This window comes from Aethalodelphis obliquidens, unplaced genomic scaffold (genome assembly GCF_003676395.1).
Source record: "Aethalodelphis obliquidens isolate GAN/ISIS:26980383/991018 unplaced genomic scaffold, ASM367639v1 scaffold25, whole genome shotgun sequence".
Lineage (NCBI taxonomy): Eukaryota > Metazoa > Chordata > Mammalia > Artiodactyla > Delphinidae > Aethalodelphis > Aethalodelphis obliquidens.
The window spans coordinates 30,878,884-30,898,925 of NW_020837969.1; the positions used below are offsets into that span (position 1 = coordinate 30,878,884).

A 20,042-nucleotide genomic window follows, 5' to 3' on the forward strand; every position below is an offset into this window, starting at 1 on the left:
GAGTAATGTAAAGGAATTAAGCAGAGAGAGAGAGACAGAGACAGAGAGAGAGATGCTGATGCCTGGAACTACCATGCAAGGGCTCTGAGTTCAAATGAACCATCCTTGAGATTACCTGCCCCTGGGGTTGTAAACTTGAATTCCTTTAGGGGTCAGGCAGGTCCCAGAAAGGTCAGGTGTCTGTCAGAGAATCCATGCCCTGCCTGAAGATATTGAAGTTAGATCTCTGTCCTTCCTCACCACCTTCCCTGGTAAGCATATTTTGGGTGCCTACTGTACCTACTGTAGGGTGACCAGATCGGGCTACAATTATTATAGCTCCCTCTTGCACTCCCAGAAGTGAAACTATGGGGTCACTTTACTTCTCATCCGTGTGTTTATTCCATAGAAAGATACAGAATAAAATACTGGTCTTCCAAATATAGCTCAGATAAGGTCGAGACTGCTAATGAAGGGGGGTCTGAGCTGAGGGCTCCACAATTCTGATGTTCTGTAAGACAGAGCTCAGGGGTGAGGCCGTCCTGAGTCAAGACGCAGGAGTCAAGACGCAGGAGTATTATGTGTAATAACTCAAGAAGCAGAAAGGAGGAAAATGACAGAGTGAGGCCCCTGAGAGGCACACAAAGTATCAGCCAGTGGAAAGATCCAGAAAGACCTAACCAGGTCCATCTGGGAGGTGACCAGGAAGATTCTCCTTTGAGAAGGACCTCATGGCCAAATGTAGTTTAGAAGCACTCCCTGGGGAGCCCTGTCACACAGTCCAGCAGGCGGAGGGCTGCCCTTCCTGGATTCCCCCATCTCTGAGGCTCACTGCATCTCAGTGGGCCTTCAGTGAATGCTAATGCATTACGAGACTGAATCTCTTCCCCAGGCCCTGGTTCAGGCGGTGAATGCCGTCTTGCTGCCCAGCCCAGACTCCCTGCTCCAAGCCCTGCAGCAACTGCGGCTCTCCATTCAGGACATCACCAGAGCCTTGAGACAAATGCATGGTAAGGGGCTCCTGAAGGCTGAGGGATCGCTTGCGGGGCAGAAAGGGCCTGGAGGTTGGCAACGTCCATGAGATGGCACTGCTGTGCTAGCTTTGTTTTAGGTAACTGCCGCTCATGCTATTGGAAAATGATCTCTCAGTTGGCAGGGATATTCTCCTGGTATAGTCTTTCTATTTTCATGTGATTAGGCTAATTTCCTCTCTTTGGCTGCCATGTATTTCTTTGTGCGTTGAGGTCTTGCACGAAGCTTGGGAGGAGGGGAAGGGCACACTACATGGCTTGTACCTGCTTTATCCAGCAGTGACCTTGGTACCGGAGGACATGACTGACCTTGGCTTCTTCAGCCCTCGTCTGTGACCAGTGCAGGGATGGGTTACCACAAGTGTGGCCACTTAAGGGGCCCACCCTTGCTGCAACTGGTTACATATTATTCTGGCAACTGCCTTCCTCTCCAATGTCTGGGCAGCTCTTCAACTTCCCCTAGCAGAAGAATCTCAAAAATTTAAGGGGGAAAATGGGCGTGATCTTTTTAGCAAGGGAAAAGCAGCTAAGTTTCAGTTCCCCTAAGTCCTTCTTCACTGAAAAACAAAACAGATTCTGGAAAAAGAGAGTGTTTGTAGGAAACGGGGCAGGAGGGAGGGAGCCGGAGACCGGATGGTACTCAGCTTTGTGACTTTTCATTCAAAGGATAGATTTCTTTGTCATCCCAGACTCTCTGGGACGTCCATCGGAAGTCACCGGGTTATGTATTCTTTCCATTCAAGGCCCCTGTTTTACACGTTTGACTCACATCTCCCCATTGCCCTGATTTTTAATTGTAAATTCCTCCCGATCACATCAGTAGGTCTCCTGCCAAACAAGCTCTCCCAGCTCAGGGAGATGGATTTTAGTTTTGCAAGATGGCCTGCGTTTATTACTCAGGATGTGAAGACCGCTAGAGGCGCGTTGCAGGGTCTTCAGATCTTAGGCATAAGCAGCAGTGAGTGGTTTGGAAGGTCACAGGAGGCCCTCCACCCTGTCCCAGGGCGTGTCCCAGTAAGGTGGCACAGCCCTGTCTGGCTCTCACACGCTTCCCTAGCACTCATTTTCAAAGTCACGTATTCAACCCAGGCCAACCCTGATGCTTTCTTGATCATCCTCTGCAGGAGGTCTGATGGCCTGGGCAGGTGATGGGGTGATTTCCCTTGTGTCCCCCAAAGGCAAATTTTCCCACACAGACATCATGTATTTTATTTTATTTATTTATTTGCGGTACGCGGGCCTCTCACTGCTGTGGCCTCTCCCGTTGCGGAGCACAGGCTCCGGATGCGCAGGCTCAGCGGCCATGGCTCACGGGCCCAGCCGCTCCGCGGCATGTGGGATCTTCCCGGACCGGGGCACGAACCCGTGTCCCCTGCGTTGGCAGGCGGACTCTTAACCACTGCGCCACCAGGGAAGCCCGACATCCTGTATTTTAAAGGTTTCACTACTAGTCACTGCAGTGAAATAGATGAATGTATCAGCCTGCAGTTTTCAAAAATGGCCACACCACCGCCCTCCATCCTCAGGGCTCCTTTACAGTGTGGTCCGGATATTCCTCTCATCAAAGCCCGTGTCCTGGCTTGTGACGTAGGCGGGCTTGTGACATGCTCGCGATCAGTAGAACTCAGCGGAAGTGACACAGCGTGACTTCCCAGACAAGGCTAGAAAAAGTGTTGCAGCTGCCACCCTGTATACTGAGCCGCCATGTAAAAACTCCATCTACTCTGTGGCCACCAGGGCTGTGAATGAAGATGTCAAACCACACAGGGAGGCCAACTGTAGCTGCTCCAATTAGCACCTAGCACAGGGGCGAATAAGCCCTCAGATGAGTCTGAGTTCCCACTTTCCAGGCATCCTCACTCTTCCATTTCCTCAGCGGAGGACCCAACCACTGAGAAGCAGAGACAGGCCATCTCCACTGTGTCTCGCCCTGATTCCTGCCCTGAGTCCATGAGCATAATACAATGGTTATTTTGTGCCACTGAGTTTGGAGTGGTTTGTTATGCAGCCACAGTAACCAGAAAAGTAAAATTATAAAAATGATAACAGCCTTCCCTGGTGGCGCAGTGGTTGAGAGTCCGCCTGCCGATGCAGGGGACACGGGTTCGTGCCCCGGTCCGGGAGGATCCCACATGCCGCGGAGCGGCTGGGCCCGTGAGCCATGGCCGCTGAGCCTGCGCGTCCGCTCCGCAGCGGGAGAGGCCACAACAGTGAGAGGCCTGCGTACAGCAATTAAAAAAAAAAAAAATGATAACGAACAATAAAAACTGCAAGGTGTAAGGAATCACATGGACTTGTTAGTGGTTGATTGTGGTTTATGGTTGTTGAATTTCTTCTGCCTGATAAATAGAGCCCAGCTGCACTGCTGTCCTCCCCCAAATGGAGCTTACCCAACCATTCTTCTTTCGGAGCCAAACTTTAGCACGAATTGTGTACTCCCTTCCTGTATAAACCCTCCTTTCCAGGAATTTTCAAAGTCATGCCTAAAGATGTGGTCATTCTAATATTTGAAACTGGTTTCTGTTTCCTTCTTGTTTTCTAACCTTCTCTTCCTTTTTCAGTCCTCACAGTGGTTGCCGTGTTTTTTTCTCAGCTTGATTTTGTTTTCAGCTTGTAATGTTCATTGTCTTTGAAACATCATCTGCAGGCAGGCTTTTGGGACTAGGAGAGAGAAATATTTGGTTCTTCCTGGTTCTTTGGAACTCTAAAATTCTGGATCATCTTAAATCATGTTGAACACGTAAGGACCCGACAACTGAACTTGGGCTAAAAATGTGCAAAAGAAAAGGTCACGACTTTTCAGGGACAGATTTTTTTTTTAATCCTCTTTGGCTTGGTGCCAAAGTTAGTTCTAATTCTGCCTCCTGTGGCAAACGGGGGTACAGGGGGGCCCTGATTCACTCGGAGGTTGTGAGTATAGGCATTTGGGGCTCTGCGGATAATATGAGGAGAGTCTGGTGTAAAATTCCTCACCAAAGCTGGGACCAGGGCTCCCATCGTACAGAGAAGCCACTAAACCAGAGCCCTGGCGAACCCGGATGGGCAAGTGATTTCAGGGAACGCTATCTCTGCTGGTCTTGTTTTCTACCTCCTTGGGTTTCTGCTTTCCCTTGCAATGTTTGCTCGGTGGTTCCTTGCTGTCTTTTGAGCTCTTTGATGGCCTTTAGGATGTTTTCACATTTACCCAGCTTTCTGTTGTTTTTGTCAGGGGAAGGATAGGTCCAAGTAAAACAACATTCCATTACCACAAAGGGAAGTCTCTTTCTGGAGTACTGTTGTCATCTCTTCCTTTCCCTGTGTTTCCACCATCACTTCCTCTGCACCTGGCTATCATATCTCCCGCCAGCACTCCTGCAGTGGCCTTCTCAATCCTTTCTCTCACCTGTCCTTTACCTAGTCGAATCCATGCTCTTCACAGAAGCCTGAACCAACTCTTAGGAGTGCAGATCGGTTGCATCACTTTGACTCTTAAAACCCTCCCGTTGCCCTCCTGGCACAGTCCAATATGGTAACCTCCAGCCACACGCAGCCACTGAACACTTGCTATATGGACGGTGTGATTGAGGAACTAAATTTTTTTTTTTTTTTTTTGGTACGCGGGCCTCTCACCGTTGTGGCCTCTCCCGTTGCGGAGCACAGGCTCCGGACGCGCAGGCTCAGCGGCCATGGCTCACGGGCCCAGCCGCTCCGCGACATGTGGGATCTTCCCGGACTGGGGCAGGAACCCGTGTCCCCTGCATCGGCAGGCGGACTCTCAACCACTGCGCCACCAGGGAAGCCCTAAATTTTTAATTGTATTTAAATTTAGCTAATTGAAACTGAAGTCGAAAAACTGAATCAGTGTCACATATTTTTCTGTTAGATGCAGCTTTATTGTTAGAAAGATTACCTTTCACTTAACTGTGGAAAATTCAGCATTGAATTAAAATGCACTCTAAGTATAAAATAAGTTTTAAATCTATAAGAATATACCCAGGATTTCAAATAATTATTTTTAAAAACCACATTAATAATTTTTATATTGATTACATACCGAAATGATAGTATTTTTGATATTTGGAGTTAACTAAAATATACTATTGATATTAATTTTTCCTTTTCTTTTTACCTTTTGAAATATGGCTACTGGAAAATTTAAAACTACACGTGTCTATCACATTAGATTTCAACCGAAAGCACTAGTTTATCCATTATTCTAAGGATAAGGCCAAAATCCTTAACCTATTCTGCAAGACCCAAGATGAACTGACCCCAGGCTATTTTCATTTCAATTTATTTCACATCATCTTTCCCTTCACTTATTCTTTCGGACACTAGCTTTTAGCTCCTGAAAAGAACTTCTTCCACTTCAAGGCTCGTGTACGGACGATTCCTTCTGCCTCAGACATTCTTCCTAACTCACCCTCTGCCTACTTAACTCCTGTTTACCCTCAGATTTAAGCCCTGGTCTCATCCAGGCATCTATAGCTGCTTAAACCCTATCAGCAATGCTGCCACACCCAGGAATGGGGCAAGGGATGGAGCCACAGGAGACATAAACAAGACTCCCCAAGGAGAAGGGCTGAGGATTGGCAGAGCTTAGGCGTGAGCCGAGGCAGGAGGAGGGGTCAAGGGTACATAAATACGTATGATTTCAAAGCTGGCTGAAAAAAGTCACGAGGCCTCTGGCACAGATCTGTTATTTGGAAGATTGAATCAAGTTCTGCTTGGTTGGCAGATTGAGTTTCAAAGTAAATAGGGAGCACAGGGAAAGGAAACAATACTTGCTTTGAAACATGTCACATTTAAGGTGATGGTGAGACATTCAGTGGAAATATGTGGCTTTAAAAGTGGGAATTACGGCGGGCTTCCCTGGTGGCGCAGTGGTTGAGAGTCCGCCTGCAGATTCAGGAGACGCAGGTTCGTGCCCCGGTCCGGGAAGATCCCACATGCCGCGGAGCGCCTGGGCCCGTGAGCCATGGCCACTGAGCCTGCGCGTCCGGAGCCTGTGCTCCGCAACGGGAGAGGCCACAGCAGTGAGAGGCCCGCGTACTGAAAAAAAAAAAAAAAAAAAAAAAAAGTGGGAATTACCCAAAAAAGACAGTTTGGTGGTCAGGTCGATCAGATGTATATTTCAGTTAGGTACCTACAGTGCTTCGTTTTGGGTGTCAGTAATGGAGCATTGACTGCCTTACCTTTCTGGGTAGGATGACCATAATGAACATTAATGATGTCATATGAAAATACTGCAGTGGTTCTGGGTCTGTGGCTTTCGTACTGACCCAAAGCAAGGATTTGCTGAGTTTTGTTTTCTTTAAAGGCCACTTCTCAGTATAAAACCTAAATCCCTACCCCTGAAAAGTTGAAAAAACAAGTTTCCTTAGGTTTTCCAAGCGAAACAAAAATAATGCTTATGATAGAATGAGATGAGAGTGAACTAATCAAAAGCAGACATTGTTTTTTTCTTGAGAGTCACTTAGATTTAAAAGAACAAGATACTTGACCAAAGTGTTTTGTGTTTTTCTGAACAATAACAACAGCAACTTTGGAAGACATCTAGCCCCATCCACTAAGTGCACCTGGGCTTGGCCATCGGGGCAGAAACTGCAGTCCATGGGGCCATTTTTCCACTCCTCTAGGAAGACACAGGGAAGGAAAGGGGGGAGATGTAACTCAGGTGTCTTCTTGGGTCTTCTATGCTCCCTGGAGGATAATGGCACTGGCTTTCAGGAACTGCCCTTCTCAGCCCAAGTGTACACACATCAGATCCAGAAGCAAGAGTTTTTATGTGGCCCTTGTCCCTCACCAGCCCCACGTTAATAGATGTTCTCTATCTGGTTTAGGGAGAGAAATACCTTCCGTCAGCCCCGGTAGGGATTCTGAGGCTTTTTCACACGTCTATGGATACACCTGCTCCAATCTTTTTGCTCCCTCTTGTGGCAGAATTTCTAGTACTCATCGTCGTGCATGCCTTCTTTGGATCCTGTAAAGCCAGGCCAGGAGCTGACATTCTTCCTTTGCTTCCCCTAGGGCAGTGCTAAACTCTCAAGTGTGTTTGCTTTCTCCCAATCCCACAGAGTCCCGCTGTACTTGCTCGCTACCTATCTGCAAAGGCTCACTCTTGCCACCCTCAGGAGTCTGCCAAGAAGGTCTCTCTTGGCCCTCTGCTGTGCTGCCCTGGGGAAGGGGTGATGTGGGTAAAGTGAAATATTCTTCTTACCCTCTTCAGTGCATCTACTCTTAGATTTTTTTTTTTTTTTTTGCTCCAGTGGTGTTCGGGAACCTTTCGCTGGACTCCTGGACTTCCACAAATGCTGTCTTATCCACGGGTGACTGTCTAAAACAATGTTCTTTGGGGGGAAGACAGTCGAAAACTCTTATTCTGCCATGCTGATGATGTCACTCTTGCATCTCCCTGTTTTCTAATGAGTTAACCGTCTGTGTGTCTGGGATGGGGGTGGAAGGGCCTGTGCTCCTGCGTGCTCATCGCGTGTGTCCCTGATTTGTGAAGTGCATGGCTTTCCTTATTTTTGGAAATGTCTTTTATCTTTTACTCATTGCCTTTAATAAGTTTTTGGGTACACTCTGGAGGGTGATCTTTGTTAGTTATGGATTGCAAGTGTTGTGGTTTTTCTCATTCTGCCTTGTGAAAGCAGAAGTTCTTAATTTAAGTATAGTCAAAGTATTTGTAGTTTCTTTTGTAACAGTTTATTTTTAGGAAGTGTGGCGTAAGATATAATTTCATAATCAGAGGTCATAGATAGATTTTTCTACATTTTTTTCTGTAGTTGATGTTGTTTGTCTTTCACCTTTCACCCCTTAATACACATATAATTATTATCTCTATACAGTATGACATAGGAAATAAATTCAATTTCCCTTCTGTGAATAATCACTAACCTACAATATTAACACTGTCTTACATCAGATTTTCTTAAATGATTGGATCTCTTTCCAGGCTCCCTATTCTGTTTCATTGTCTGTTTGTCTTTCCCCACACAAAAACCATCTGTCTTAAATGAACCATAGCTTCATAGTATTTCTCATTTTCAGGTAGAGAAAATCCCCCTCACTTTTCTCTTCTCCAGGGGCGCGCATCCTGTCTTTGACCCTTTGCTTTTCATATAAACTTAGAATCAGCTTGTCAAATCCCAATAAAAAAATTCTGTTAAGAATTTTGCTCAAATGGCATTAAATCTGTATATTAATTTGGAGAAAAATTACCTGATTTTGATATTCTATCTGGTCCTTCTGTCCTCTGATCAGGGCGGATGGACAGGTGGAGACTAATGTAAAGACATTAACGTGCTCTCGGAATCATGTCTTCATATTGCTGGGCGTTCTTCTCTTCCCACATGGCCTGAAATTTATCCAGATAGAAAACTCTTCTTTAAAGAAATAAGAAGACTCGTCAACAGAAAAAAAGAAACCAAGAAAATGGAATGGTACCACTGAAGTGCAGAAAGAAAATAACTTCCAATTTGGCATTACACACCTAGCCAAAATATCTTTCAAATTTGAAATTAAAACAAAGATATTTTCAGGCAAATAAAAACTCTGAAAACTTATTGCCAAAGGACCCACACTAAAATAAATATTCGATTGAGTTCTTCGGGCAAAAGTACAAAGATTCCGGATGTAAGCACAGAAATACAGGACAGAATGAAGAGCAAGAGATGGTAACTATGTGGTTAAATTCAAATGATTATTGAATTTATACAACAATAATAATGTAGGTTTAAAATGTACGTAGAAATAAAATAAATGATAACAATAGCACAAAAGGCGAAGGGGTTAAAGAGGATAAAGTATTCTACAGACCTTGTATTGATTGGGAAGTGGTCAAAGTACTAAATTTCGTAGATCTATTGAATCAAAGCTACCTGTTGTAATCTCAAGAATGACTACTAAAAGAATAGCATTAAGAGGGGGAAACTAATGATAATAAGGGGGGAAATAAAATAATTTAAAACATTTTTTTCATGAAAGTCAAAAAAGAAGAAAAAAGGGAACAGAGAATAGGAGACAAAGACAAAATAAATAAAAGTGTATATATAACCCAAATATATCAGTAATTACATTAAATATTTGAATATACAATAAAAACAAAATAAACAAAACAAAAAACTCTTCTTTAGATACATTTATTTTCCTGGATATAGATACTGAGTTTTCTTGTCCATGAACAAAGACACATTTTCTTAAATTACTTTGACTTATTTCAACATAAGAGATTTAGATATATTCTGCTTTATTCATAGTTACTTTATATTTTTGTTTCTAGCCAATATGGCGTCTTTTGACTGAACTAATTCCTGTTTGTTCTTGGTTTATAGAATGAAATTGATATTTAGTGTGAACCTTGAATCTAGCCCTTTGATAAACACTCTTATTCATTCTAATGATGATCTGTTGATTATCTAGGTTTTCTATGTAGAAATCATATTATTTGAGAATAACATTGTTTTGTTTTTTCATTTAAATACTCATAACTTTTTTCTTTCAATTTTTATTCTTATTCTTCAGGCGAGGGGATGCCTAACACAGTGTTGAATGGACGTGCTGATACTTGGTTTTGTCTGACATTTTAAAAGACATTTATAATATTTCAACGTTAAGTGTAACATGCACTGGAGGCTTTCTGTGGCTTCCTATTATCAGTTTAAGGATGTTCCCTCCTATTCCTAATTAGCTAAAAGTTTTTGTTTGTCTTAATCATGAATGGATTTTTTTATATCTATTGAAAATTTGACATCAAACTTATCTCACATGTGGGAATTCCCTGGCAGTCCAGTGGTTAGGACTCTGCACTTTCACTGCCGAGGGCCTGGATTCAGTTCCTGATCAGGGAACTGAGATTCTGCAAGCCATGTGGTACAGCCAAAAAAAAAAAAGAAAAAATTATCTCACATTTACTGAAGTAATCATTTGGCTTTTCCTCCTTAAATATGATAAGTTGGGTAAAACATTAAATTATCTCCAATCATTACTGCTTCAGCAAAAATTTGTACATAGTACTTAGCATATTTGTGGGAACAGAGCACCAAATGGGAAAGACCCAGAAATAGGGCCCAGAGAAAAGTCCAGCACATGGGATGGTGTCGCAAATGAGCAGGGAGGATGTGACAGCCCTCAGAGGCCCTGGGAAGCCCTGAGGCTGATGGGAGATGTGAGTTACCTGAGCCCAGGGGGCTTCAGAGAAGACAGAGATGGAAGACCAGAGATCAGGTGTGATGGTGGAAAAGGTCAATTGATGGTATAGAGATGCCATTATTTAGGTCTCATCAAAAAGATGTTTCTTTTTTTCTCCGAAACAAAGAGACATAGACAGGAATCTGGATGAGAGAAACATGTCAGCTCCCAGAGGGGCCCCATTGTGAGAAGAAGAGAGAATAACGTTCAAAAGTGGATGAAAAGAAATTCGGTGCAAACGTGAGGACGTGCTTCCTTACACACACAAGTTAACAAGCGAGTGGGATCAGTTATCCCCACGCATTGGCTTACATTCAAAATAGCAGCATAGGGACTTCCCTGTGGTCCAGTGGTTAAGACTAGGTGCTTCCAATGCAGAGGGCGTGGGTTGGATCCCTGGTTGGGGAACTAAGGTCCCACATGTGGCACCGTCAAAAGAAAACCCCCCCCAAACAGAAACAACAACAACAACAACAGACACACACACAACGAGCTGCACGGACTAATGAGTGAGCCTGTGTCTGACCAAGTGTGGCAGAGCCTGAGCAGAGGATCCTCCACTCTCTGCCCTTTGTTGACGACACAGAAATGCACCCAGGGGTTCAGCGGTCCTCTCTTCTGAAAGCCTTGAAGAGAGCAGATCCTTTCTCTCTGCTTTTCTCCTTTCTGCTTCCCACGTTCTTTCATTCTCTCTGGCTGTTTAAAATACTAATTTTTTAAAGATGGCCTTGACCTCTCTTTTTGGTGATTGTTGTTAAGTGCAGAAGAGGGAAGTAACCACAAATAGAAAAAGGCAGCATTTGGAACCGTTTAACCCTCCCGTCAGCGCCAGTGAGGGGAGCGACAGAAGGGAACATTCCTCCCCCTCCTGCTGCTGTGTTCCCTCCAGGTTTCTGTGCAGATCAGATAGAGGGGGTGTCCTGGGAGGGCAGCAGAGCCCGTGCATGTGGAACCAATTGCTTTTTTTGCCTGTAGTAAAGTTCACATTTTGATTGCTCCTCTAGATTATGTAGATCCAGACATCTTTTACGCAGTCATCCGGATCTTCTTCTCTGGGTAAGTACAGTTCAACTCTTTTCCTGCATGAGACATCTGTAGCCTTTCCCAGATTTATGAGGGGAGAAACAGACAGAAGCTTCCCAGAGGAAGAAACACACCAAGTAACCCTTGCTAACAAAGGAATCACCAGGATCCATTCCTGGATAAAAGAAGTGGGGAACCATTTGCATGATAAATGACACTGAAGGATTGAATATTTAAGTTTAGAGTAATTGTCCTGAGGCCATCACTTTCGATTCAATGTACTCACCTTAGAAAACCACTGGATGACAGAGGGGAACACAGCCCAGTGTGCCACCCACAAAGCTCGATTATGTGTATCTTTTCTCCCGTCTGTTATGCAGGCAGGTGGAGGCATAGGCAGTAGCTTAAAAGCTTCCTTCTACCATTCTTGGAATAGCTACAACCAAGACAGTTTTTCATACTTCTGGTGTTCTTCTTTGGTCACCTGGCCTGCAATTTCTCCAGATAGGGAACTCTACTCTTAGATACATGTCTTATTTTAAATACATTTGTCATAACGTGACATGTTTTAATGAGATTGCTTTCCTATTCACATTAACTGAGAGAAACTAAGTTTTTGTTTTTGTTTTAATGGTGAAGAGTGAAAGGTGGAGGTGATGGATGGAAGAGGTGAAAATGTGAAATAGACATCATCTAAAGCACCATCTTGATAACTAGGAGGTGCCTGAAACGCTGCTGGTAGGAAGAATATGAAGCTGTGTCTGGATGTAGCAAGAGTCATGCCGAATTCCAACATCAATAGATGTACTGATTCATCCGTAGATCTAGTGGTATATTCCATGGGTGCACGAAGGGAGTGACCATGTGTATTAAGTATTTTCTCTAGATTGGGTAGGTCTGTAGTATGAGACATTCTCAGGGGAGGCCAGCCTGGGTGGGGACCCCTCATTGTAGGGGTAGTGAGTGGAAGCAAAGTTTCTAGAGAATAACTTGAGAGTACCTGGTTTATGGGGAAAAGAGAAGGAAAGGGGAAGAGCAAAGGAATGGAATTGAGAGCGTATCTCACAATTTACACCTTCCTATGTACCCTTCACTCCTGAACCCCCGACAAAGGGATTATTCATCCTGTGGAACTCTTTTTGCTCTCTGTATCTTTTGCATGTAGCCAGGGTCAATACAAAGATCTGATCGTAAAACAGAGATTCTAGCAACAAATATTAAGCAAAACATGCAGCCAGGCTTTGGTAGGATCAGAGGGGAGAACAAAAGGGCCATTTTTCCAAAACGTTTTAAATAGACTGCGTTTTAGGAAGACCTAATTCTGGAAAATCTCCTCGTGCTTCAGTTTGCTCTCTGAGTTGGGGTTAGTTGCCACTGTTCCATAACAAATGACCACAACTTAGCAAGGCTCACTTATTACCTCACATTCCTGTAGGTCACAAGTCTGGGTGAGCTTGGCTTCGTTCTCTGTTTAGGGTCTCAAAAGGCTGAAGTCGGGATCTGCTGGGCTTGAGCTCTTAGCTGGAGAATCTGGAGGAGAATTCACTTCCAAACTCATTCAGGTCTTTGGTAGAATCAGCTCTTTGTGGGTTGGGAACTGAGGTCTCTCCTTCTTTCCTGGCAGAATCTGCTGTCAGCTTCTAGAAGCCTCCAGTATCCTTCCCAAGTCAGCAGTGATATTTCCAATCCTTCTGGTAATTCAGATCTCTCAGAGATCTCCTGTCATCAGCCGGAGAAAACTCCCTGCTTTTAAGGTCTTGTGTGATTAGATTAAGCTCCCCTAGATAATCCAGGATAACTGCCTATGTTAAGGTCTCTCATTAGTGACCTTAGTTACACCTTCAAGGTCCCTTTTGCCTTGCCTTATGATATATCATATCGACAGGCATGCTTTCTTATCATATTAATAGTTCTAGGAGTTAGAATGGGAATCTTGGGACAACATTTTTAGAATTCCATCTATCATAGGTAAATGGATACCAAAGGGTGACTTCATTTTCATTAAGGTAAGTTCTGAGTCAGTGATGCATTTTATCTGTGATCTACATAAAGGCCTCTTTTCTATTTCTGATCCTCAAAATTATTTCCCACGTAGCTCAACTAAGTGGCCAGTAGCCAATCCTAAATGTGTTGGTGGCCAAAAGCATCTGGATGGTTGAGAGTTCCCAGTAGGATTGTCTTGAAAAGTCTAAATCTGCTCCTGTGTTCTTGATTTGTCTTATGCTTGACTCATTACTTTTGTTGACTTTTTAAAAAAACATTTTTATTGAGGAGCATTAAGAAATTCCATCTGTAAAACATAGTCCCTTTATTTCTCACTCACGTCAAATTCCTCAGGGAAGTTAGCCCCTATGGATAAAAGTCATCTCTTTTCCTTTCTTTTTTTTTTCCTGTTTAAACTTCCCCTTTTCTGGGGTTTGCTAGAAATATGCTACAAGAAATGTTAAAAATAAACTTGCCTACAGAGATTTGTAAGGAAACTAATTCCTTTTCTTCACAAACAGCAGTTTGGGCCTGAGAATGCATGGGAGCAATCCTTGGGCTATTCAGAGAAACCCAATTTTTCTTCCTCATATTAATCTCATCATAGTTGGAGAATATGGGTTTTGAAAGTAGATGCCTTCCTTTTATTTTTTTTTTTGACTTTCATGCTCTTTTTTTCTCGATCATCTTCTTTTAAGCTGACCAGGTCCTTTCAACAAATACACTTGGATTTACATATTCTACGTAGATAATGCCTAATTATAGAGTGCTAGTTTTTCATTCACTCATTGACCAAATACTTAGCGAGGGCTGACAAAATGCCAGGCACAGTTCTAGGTGCTGGGGATGGAGCAGTAAAAACAGCAACTTCATTTCTGTGTGGCGCTTACCGTTTAATCACGGGAGACAGATAATGAATAAATAAATATAACAAAGGCAATACCATACTCGATGTGTTACAACAAGAAGAGATACAGGAAACTTGAAAGTAGGATAATAGAGCATTATGCAGTGTTAGGGGTGGTAGCCGAAGTCCTTATTTATTTATTGTGATCTGCGAATGCCACATTTCTAAAGGATGCTTAAGCAGATATGTGAAGGAGGTGAGGAAGAGTAGCAAACCACCCAGGTACCTGCTCTGCCTGAAAGGAACAAGCATCATAATGACCCTGGGGTGGAAGCACTTTTGGAGGAAGAGCTGCACCGAGCCCAGCAGTGCTCGCATGGAGTAAATGTGGGGAGAATGAGAACTACAAGCGGTGGGGGGACCAGATCACGTAGAGGCTCATTGGCTCCTTTTCTGAGTGGGGTGAGCACCACAGGCAAGTTTTGAGAAGAATGACACAAGCCGTGTGAAGTCGCAAATCGCCACGCTGTCTTCTGAGTGGGGAATAGAATGGACCAAGGAACGCACCTAAGAAACTCTGACTACAGTCCAGGGTGGTGGCCTGGACTAGGCAGGAGCAGAAGAGGCCTTGAGAAACAGGCAGTTCTGGATGTGGACTGAAGTTATCTGCTCTGGGATTGCACGTAGAATGGAAGAGAATGAGGTCCTTCAGAGAGGACTCGAGGTGTGTGGCCGGATCCATGGAAAGAATGGAGCTGTCATTTTCCTTTCTCTGAAGGTGGAGACATGGGAGGGGCAGGTCTGGCCAAAGGAAGGGGGAATCGAGAGGTCAGTTTGGGATGTGTCCCTCCCATGGAGATGTCTAGTAGGCAGTTGAATACATGTCTCTGGAATATAGGGCAGAGATCCAGGTCCAGGTGCACATTTGTCAGTAATCCTAATATAGTTGGCTTTGAAATCCAGGAGACTTAGATGAGATCACTTGGGAAGTGAGAGTAGTGAGAAGCCCAAGGAATGAGTCCTGAGAGTGTCCAGCACTTAGAAGTGGTCGTGAAGGGAAGGAACCAGAGAAGGAAACCAAAGTGACTATATGAGACCATCAACAGGATTACAGAGAAAAAAACCTGAACCAGTACAGCCATCGTGTTTGGTCCACTTACCACACAATAGTGGTCTGGTCTTCAATATTTCTGCCCCATGAAATGTTGCTTAGAAATTTTATTGGACCAGTGTCCTGAACTCTGCGGAGTCAGTAGACCTTTGTAGAATCCACTTGATTCTTCCAGCAGCTTCAGGAAGTAGGTACAAGTCAGGAGAACTGAGACTCAGAAGGGTTTGTACAAAGTTACAAAAGGAGGGAGCAGAGGTTAAAATTCACTGTGAATAATATGATAAAACGGCTAATATTTATCAAATGCTTAATAGTTTTCAGGCACGGACCAGGTATTATTTTAATTAGTTCTCACAACCCAGTAAGGTAGATACTAATATTACTGGGATGAGGAAACTGACGCTCCAGGAAGTTAATTAACTCACCCAAGGCTCAGAGTTACTAAGTATCAAAGCTGAGATTCCATTCCATATCTGCTTAAGATAGAGCGCTCTCTCCTAAGAGCTACAGCAGGTTGTGATCTTAGACTCAGAATCCTCCCTGGTTTCCTCTAACTTGTCCCCTGCCCTGCTGTGCATGTGTCAGCTCTTTCCATAGTGATATTGCGACAACTGCAAAGGCCACTACGATATTCATCCAGTGAAACCACAGAACAGGCAACGCAAAACAGCCCCCAAAGAAAACAATAGCATTTCCTACCTCAGGGAAGTATTTGGAAAAGGTCACGATGCGAGTTGAGCAGTCTGTCTGCGGCTTTTGTGTGTGCGAGATGTGTGTGTTTCCCTTCTCTCCAGCAGAATGACTTGTAGAATTACAGGAAGAAGGAGAGACATCAACATAAGCCTGTTATTTAAAACCATTAACAACAGGGTTCCCGGCAATAAAAGGAAACGATTCTGTTCTTTAGTAAAAGTAGAAATTTACCCGTGGGTGGTCTTGGGAAGTGAAACTAGAAAATGTCAAGTTTGGGGGTCAAGTTCTGGTTCCCTCTCTCTCTAACAACGTGGTCCTAGAGACTTAGTGCCTTGAGTCTTTATTTCTTTATCTGTAAAATGGATTTTAAAATGCCTGCCTTGATCTACTCCAAAGAGGACAAACGAGAAAATGGATGTGAATATGATACGTAAACTGTAAAGCGTCGTAAGGGCAGATGTGGTGTGTTCTTGGCGCTGCTGACTGTCTCATTGTGGAGTCACCCACATACACTCTGTGACGGTTCAAGACCCTATAAAAAGTCAGACAGCGAACTGAGTAAAGTGGCTTGGGTCCTCAGGAAGAGGGGGACTCAAGGACAAAAAGATGAAGACGTGGAATCAGGGCGACAGAAGAGGAGAGAAAAGAAGAGAAGAGAGGAGAGAGAAGGAAGGAAAAACCATTTAATCTGAGCCTTAATTCCGGTCCTTCCTCCTGTCCTTGACCGTAGATTCTGGTGATCTGCATGGCTATATTGTGTTCTCTTTGCGGCTACCCTTATTATTAACACCTACCATCAACAAACTATCTGATAAAGGCATTCCCATGAAGTTAGGTAGCATTTAGAACTGAAGTTTAATGTGAAAACTGTTATAGCTATAACTTTTAGGGAAGGGAAAAGATGTGTGTGTATTTGTATGTATATTTGTGTGTTTGTGTCGGTGTTTGGGTGGGGGGGTGTGTGTGTGCACGTGCATGTATTTTCAAAACTCTACTTGTGGAGTTACGGGCATCAAGGTCATCAAGGTTGAGATTAGCAGAGGGAGTGAAGATTGTTCCAGATCCCCTATGTTAATGGTTCCTGTTGATCAGCACTGACGTCATCTTTATAATTGAATTTTTCCAAAAACATGTCATAGGACCGATGCCAATGATTTCTCTCTAAATATCTTTTACTTCTCTGGAACAGTCCTTTATATGAGCAAAGAGAAGGGCTGGCCTGTTAGGAAGTTGGGTCAAGATAATGCTTAAGTACACATCCTACAAAGATATCCAGCCTCTTGCCCTAAAGTTGCCATTGAAATTGTGTTCACTTTCTCGCTCAATCTCTGTTTCCATATCAGAAAATATACTCTTAACTCCTAGCACCCACTTCTTCTCTCTGACTTTCACTCTTGCCTAGCTGGAAGGATAACCCAGCAATGCCTGCGGGGTTGTTATATGAAGGCGTCTCCAAAGAGCCCCTGCATTACTCTGGCGCGAGCGCTGCTCAGAGCACAGTGCTGCATGCCTTTGATGAATTCTTGGGTGTTCGTCACAGCAAGGAAAGTGGTAAGTCGGACGTTTTTCTTTTTCTTGTTTTTTCCTTAACAGGGAGGAAGAACAGTGGTGTTTTTATCGACTGATATGTCCAAGTAAGTAAATGAAACTCTCAGGAAGTCTATACTTCTCCAGATCAACCAGGAGACTGTGCACCTGCCATCTGGGGCTGTCAAGCCAATCAGTATCAGAGCTCAGCTGAATATTGGGTTTTATTTCCAAATCTTAAAACATTCCTATATTTCCAGCTGTTCCCTGTAACTTTGTTTGGGTCCTTAGGCAGTAGCTTGCTTCTGCAGAGTGGGGGAGAGATCTGCAGATCCAGGGCTGTGATACTATGTTGCCAGGTCTGGATGCAGCTGGGGATGGGGATGGGCTCCTCCCGTGAAGCCCATTCCGTAAAAATGGTGTGGCCGCGAGCCAAGGCCACGTAGACCAGAAGAGGGGTTCTGCCATTTTACAAGCTTGAATGGCTCTTTTCCTTACCTGCCGGCATCGAGCCTAATGTTCAACAGCTGCAAAAAGGCACTTCCTGGTACAGAGTTTTCAAGGTGGATTAAGAAAAAATCAATGACTAGAATTCGGTGTCACAGGGTCCAGTCTCAACCACAAAAGTCCGTTCTATAGAACCATGATCACTTTTCACAGACTTTCGGTTTGATGAGGTTAGTAGTTGATGTACCATGCCTAATATTAATCCCATAATGAGTTTCCTGTAAATGATCTCTCGTCTACCTGTATTTCCCATAAATATCTATTGATTTGATTTTTAAACCATTTGACTTCAAGAGGCTGCTGCTAAAACAGCTGATCGTTCTTTATCTTCCTGTCCTTAGAAACCCTATTACTTTCCTCTTCCTTAGCACTCCCTCCACAACGAAGCACTCAGGAAACAAAATTCAGCAGAGTATTTAGCTCATCAGTTTAAGGGTTCAAGCCTTACATTTGTAGATATACCTCATGTGTAACTAGCAAGATATGTGGCCCACATGTGGTAGATGATAAATATTTATACCTTGGCCGGTAGAGCTGGTTCCATCTTAGTTATTTGTGACGGGCTTGCTTCTTTTCCTGCCTCATCTCCAATCTACGTTTGGAGGATCTGATGTCTGTATGCAGAAGAGCCAGCCAAGTTGATTAGACACCATTGGGATGAGCGGTTAGGAGGGCAGCAGCAGCATCTGCTGTGTTGATGTCTGGGAAGGCAGACAGGCTTTCTTACCTTTCCACGTGGAGCTCCAGCATCGTTCTGCCTTGTTTCATGGCATTGCTCTGCCTTGTTTCTTTCAGCTGATTTTCTGCACAGAATGAGGGATTACATGCCTCCTTCCCATAGGGCCTTCATAGAAGAAATTCACTCCGCTCCTTCCCTGAGGGACCACATCCTGTCCTCTGGAAACAGCCAGCTTCTGACAGCCTATAACCAGTGCGTGGAGGCCCTGGCAGCCCTGCGCAGCTATCACCTCGCCATGGTGACCAAGTACCTCATCACGGCTGCACCCAAAGCAAAGGGCAGGAAGACGAGCCATCTCCCGGGGCCACCTCAGGCCTTAGAAGAGAGGGGCACTGGCGGAACGGCAGTCGTGAGATTCCTGAAGAGTGTCAGGGATAAGACGATAGAGGCGATTCTCCACCAAAGTGGCTAAGAGACTGCCCTTCTCCCCAGCAATGCAAACCACACAGGTCTTTCCTTATCCTCCTTTCATTGGACAGCAGGTGGGCCTGGAGAATGAGGACGAGGGTTCTGTCTGGAATAATCTGAAAGGGACCTCAGACCTGTTCATGTTCTCGCTGCACAGAGCACCATCTTCTCCTATGTTGAGAGAATTTTCATGGCCAGGAACTTGTCTTTCCCTCCCTGATCACTGGGTAATAGCAAACAGCTCTGGAGAGCCCCTCATTCAGAACCCCACGGAGGAGTGAGTGTACCCCTATTCTAGAAAACTAACATAATTTCACAAATCAAATCAAATTGCTTGTGGACAGATCACCTTGCTGATTTCTCAAAAAAAATAAAATTTAAATTCCTGCATTCGTTGGTTCACTTACTGACTTATTCAGCCCATACTGAGTCCTGGCTTAGGGGTTACAGCAGGGATTTTACAGTCCTCTCTCCCCACATGTGCAGAATTTGGGGGCAGAAGTTTGGAGATGCTCCAGTGGAGATGTGAAGGGAAGAGGCAGCTGCTGATAAGACTCTGAAATCACCAGTGTGGAAACGAGAAGTTAATGATATGGGAACGGGTGAGGCTTAGCCACAAAGTTCAGAAATTTGTACTTTCTATTTTGGTTTCTTTCTTTCTTTTTAGAAGAATGATTCTTCCTCCTTACGCTGAAAGTTTGTATTTGTAAAATGAATGAACCCTTTGGAAGTAAATGAGTGAAATGGGAATACATGGGAAATCCACATGTGTGGTGGGCAAATAAATGTCACTTTTTATTGACTTGGTTTATATCACAAGATCTCACTCCACCTGGCAGTAGAAAACTAGAAAACGTTAATCTTCGGATGAATTCCATTAATTTAGGGTTGCCCTCACTGTGCACACACACGTCCCTGGGCTAGTCCTAAATTCCGGAGGGCTGATCTATATCACAGCATCAGGGAGAGGCACCTGATCGTCGGGCTGGTGGGCAAGTGAGCATCTGTGAAGCAGGCCCCCTC

At 44.1% G+C, this 20,042-nt stretch overlaps 1 protein-coding gene and 1 long non-coding RNA gene across 2 annotated transcripts in view; one reads left to right on the forward strand and one right to left on the reverse strand.

Annotated features, from left to right (window-relative positions):
• The window catches only part of IDO2 (indoleamine 2,3-dioxygenase 2), a 43,059-nt gene extending 23,288 nt beyond the window's left edge, over nt 1-19,771 (forward strand). The window contains exons 7-10 of the mRNA XM_027122893.1: nt 872-989; nt 11,186-11,237; nt 17,241-17,389; nt 18,668-19,771. Coding sequence (XP_026978694.1) covers nt 872-989; nt 11,186-11,237; nt 17,241-17,389; nt 18,668-19,023 — 675 coding nt within the window. The 3' untranslated portion in view covers nt 19,024-19,771. The remainder of the gene's footprint in view (nt 1-871; nt 990-11,185; nt 11,238-17,240; nt 17,390-18,667) is intronic.
• Nucleotides 6,038-9,790, reverse strand: LOC113628896 (uncharacterized). Its single transcript, XR_003436290.1, has 3 exons — nt 9,759-9,790; nt 8,214-8,349; nt 6,038-6,972 (listed from the first exon to the last, which is right to left on the reverse strand). It is a non-coding gene; the product is annotated as an uncharacterized LOC113628896 (long non-coding RNA).
• Nucleotides 19,772-20,042: the final 271 nt, after the last annotated feature.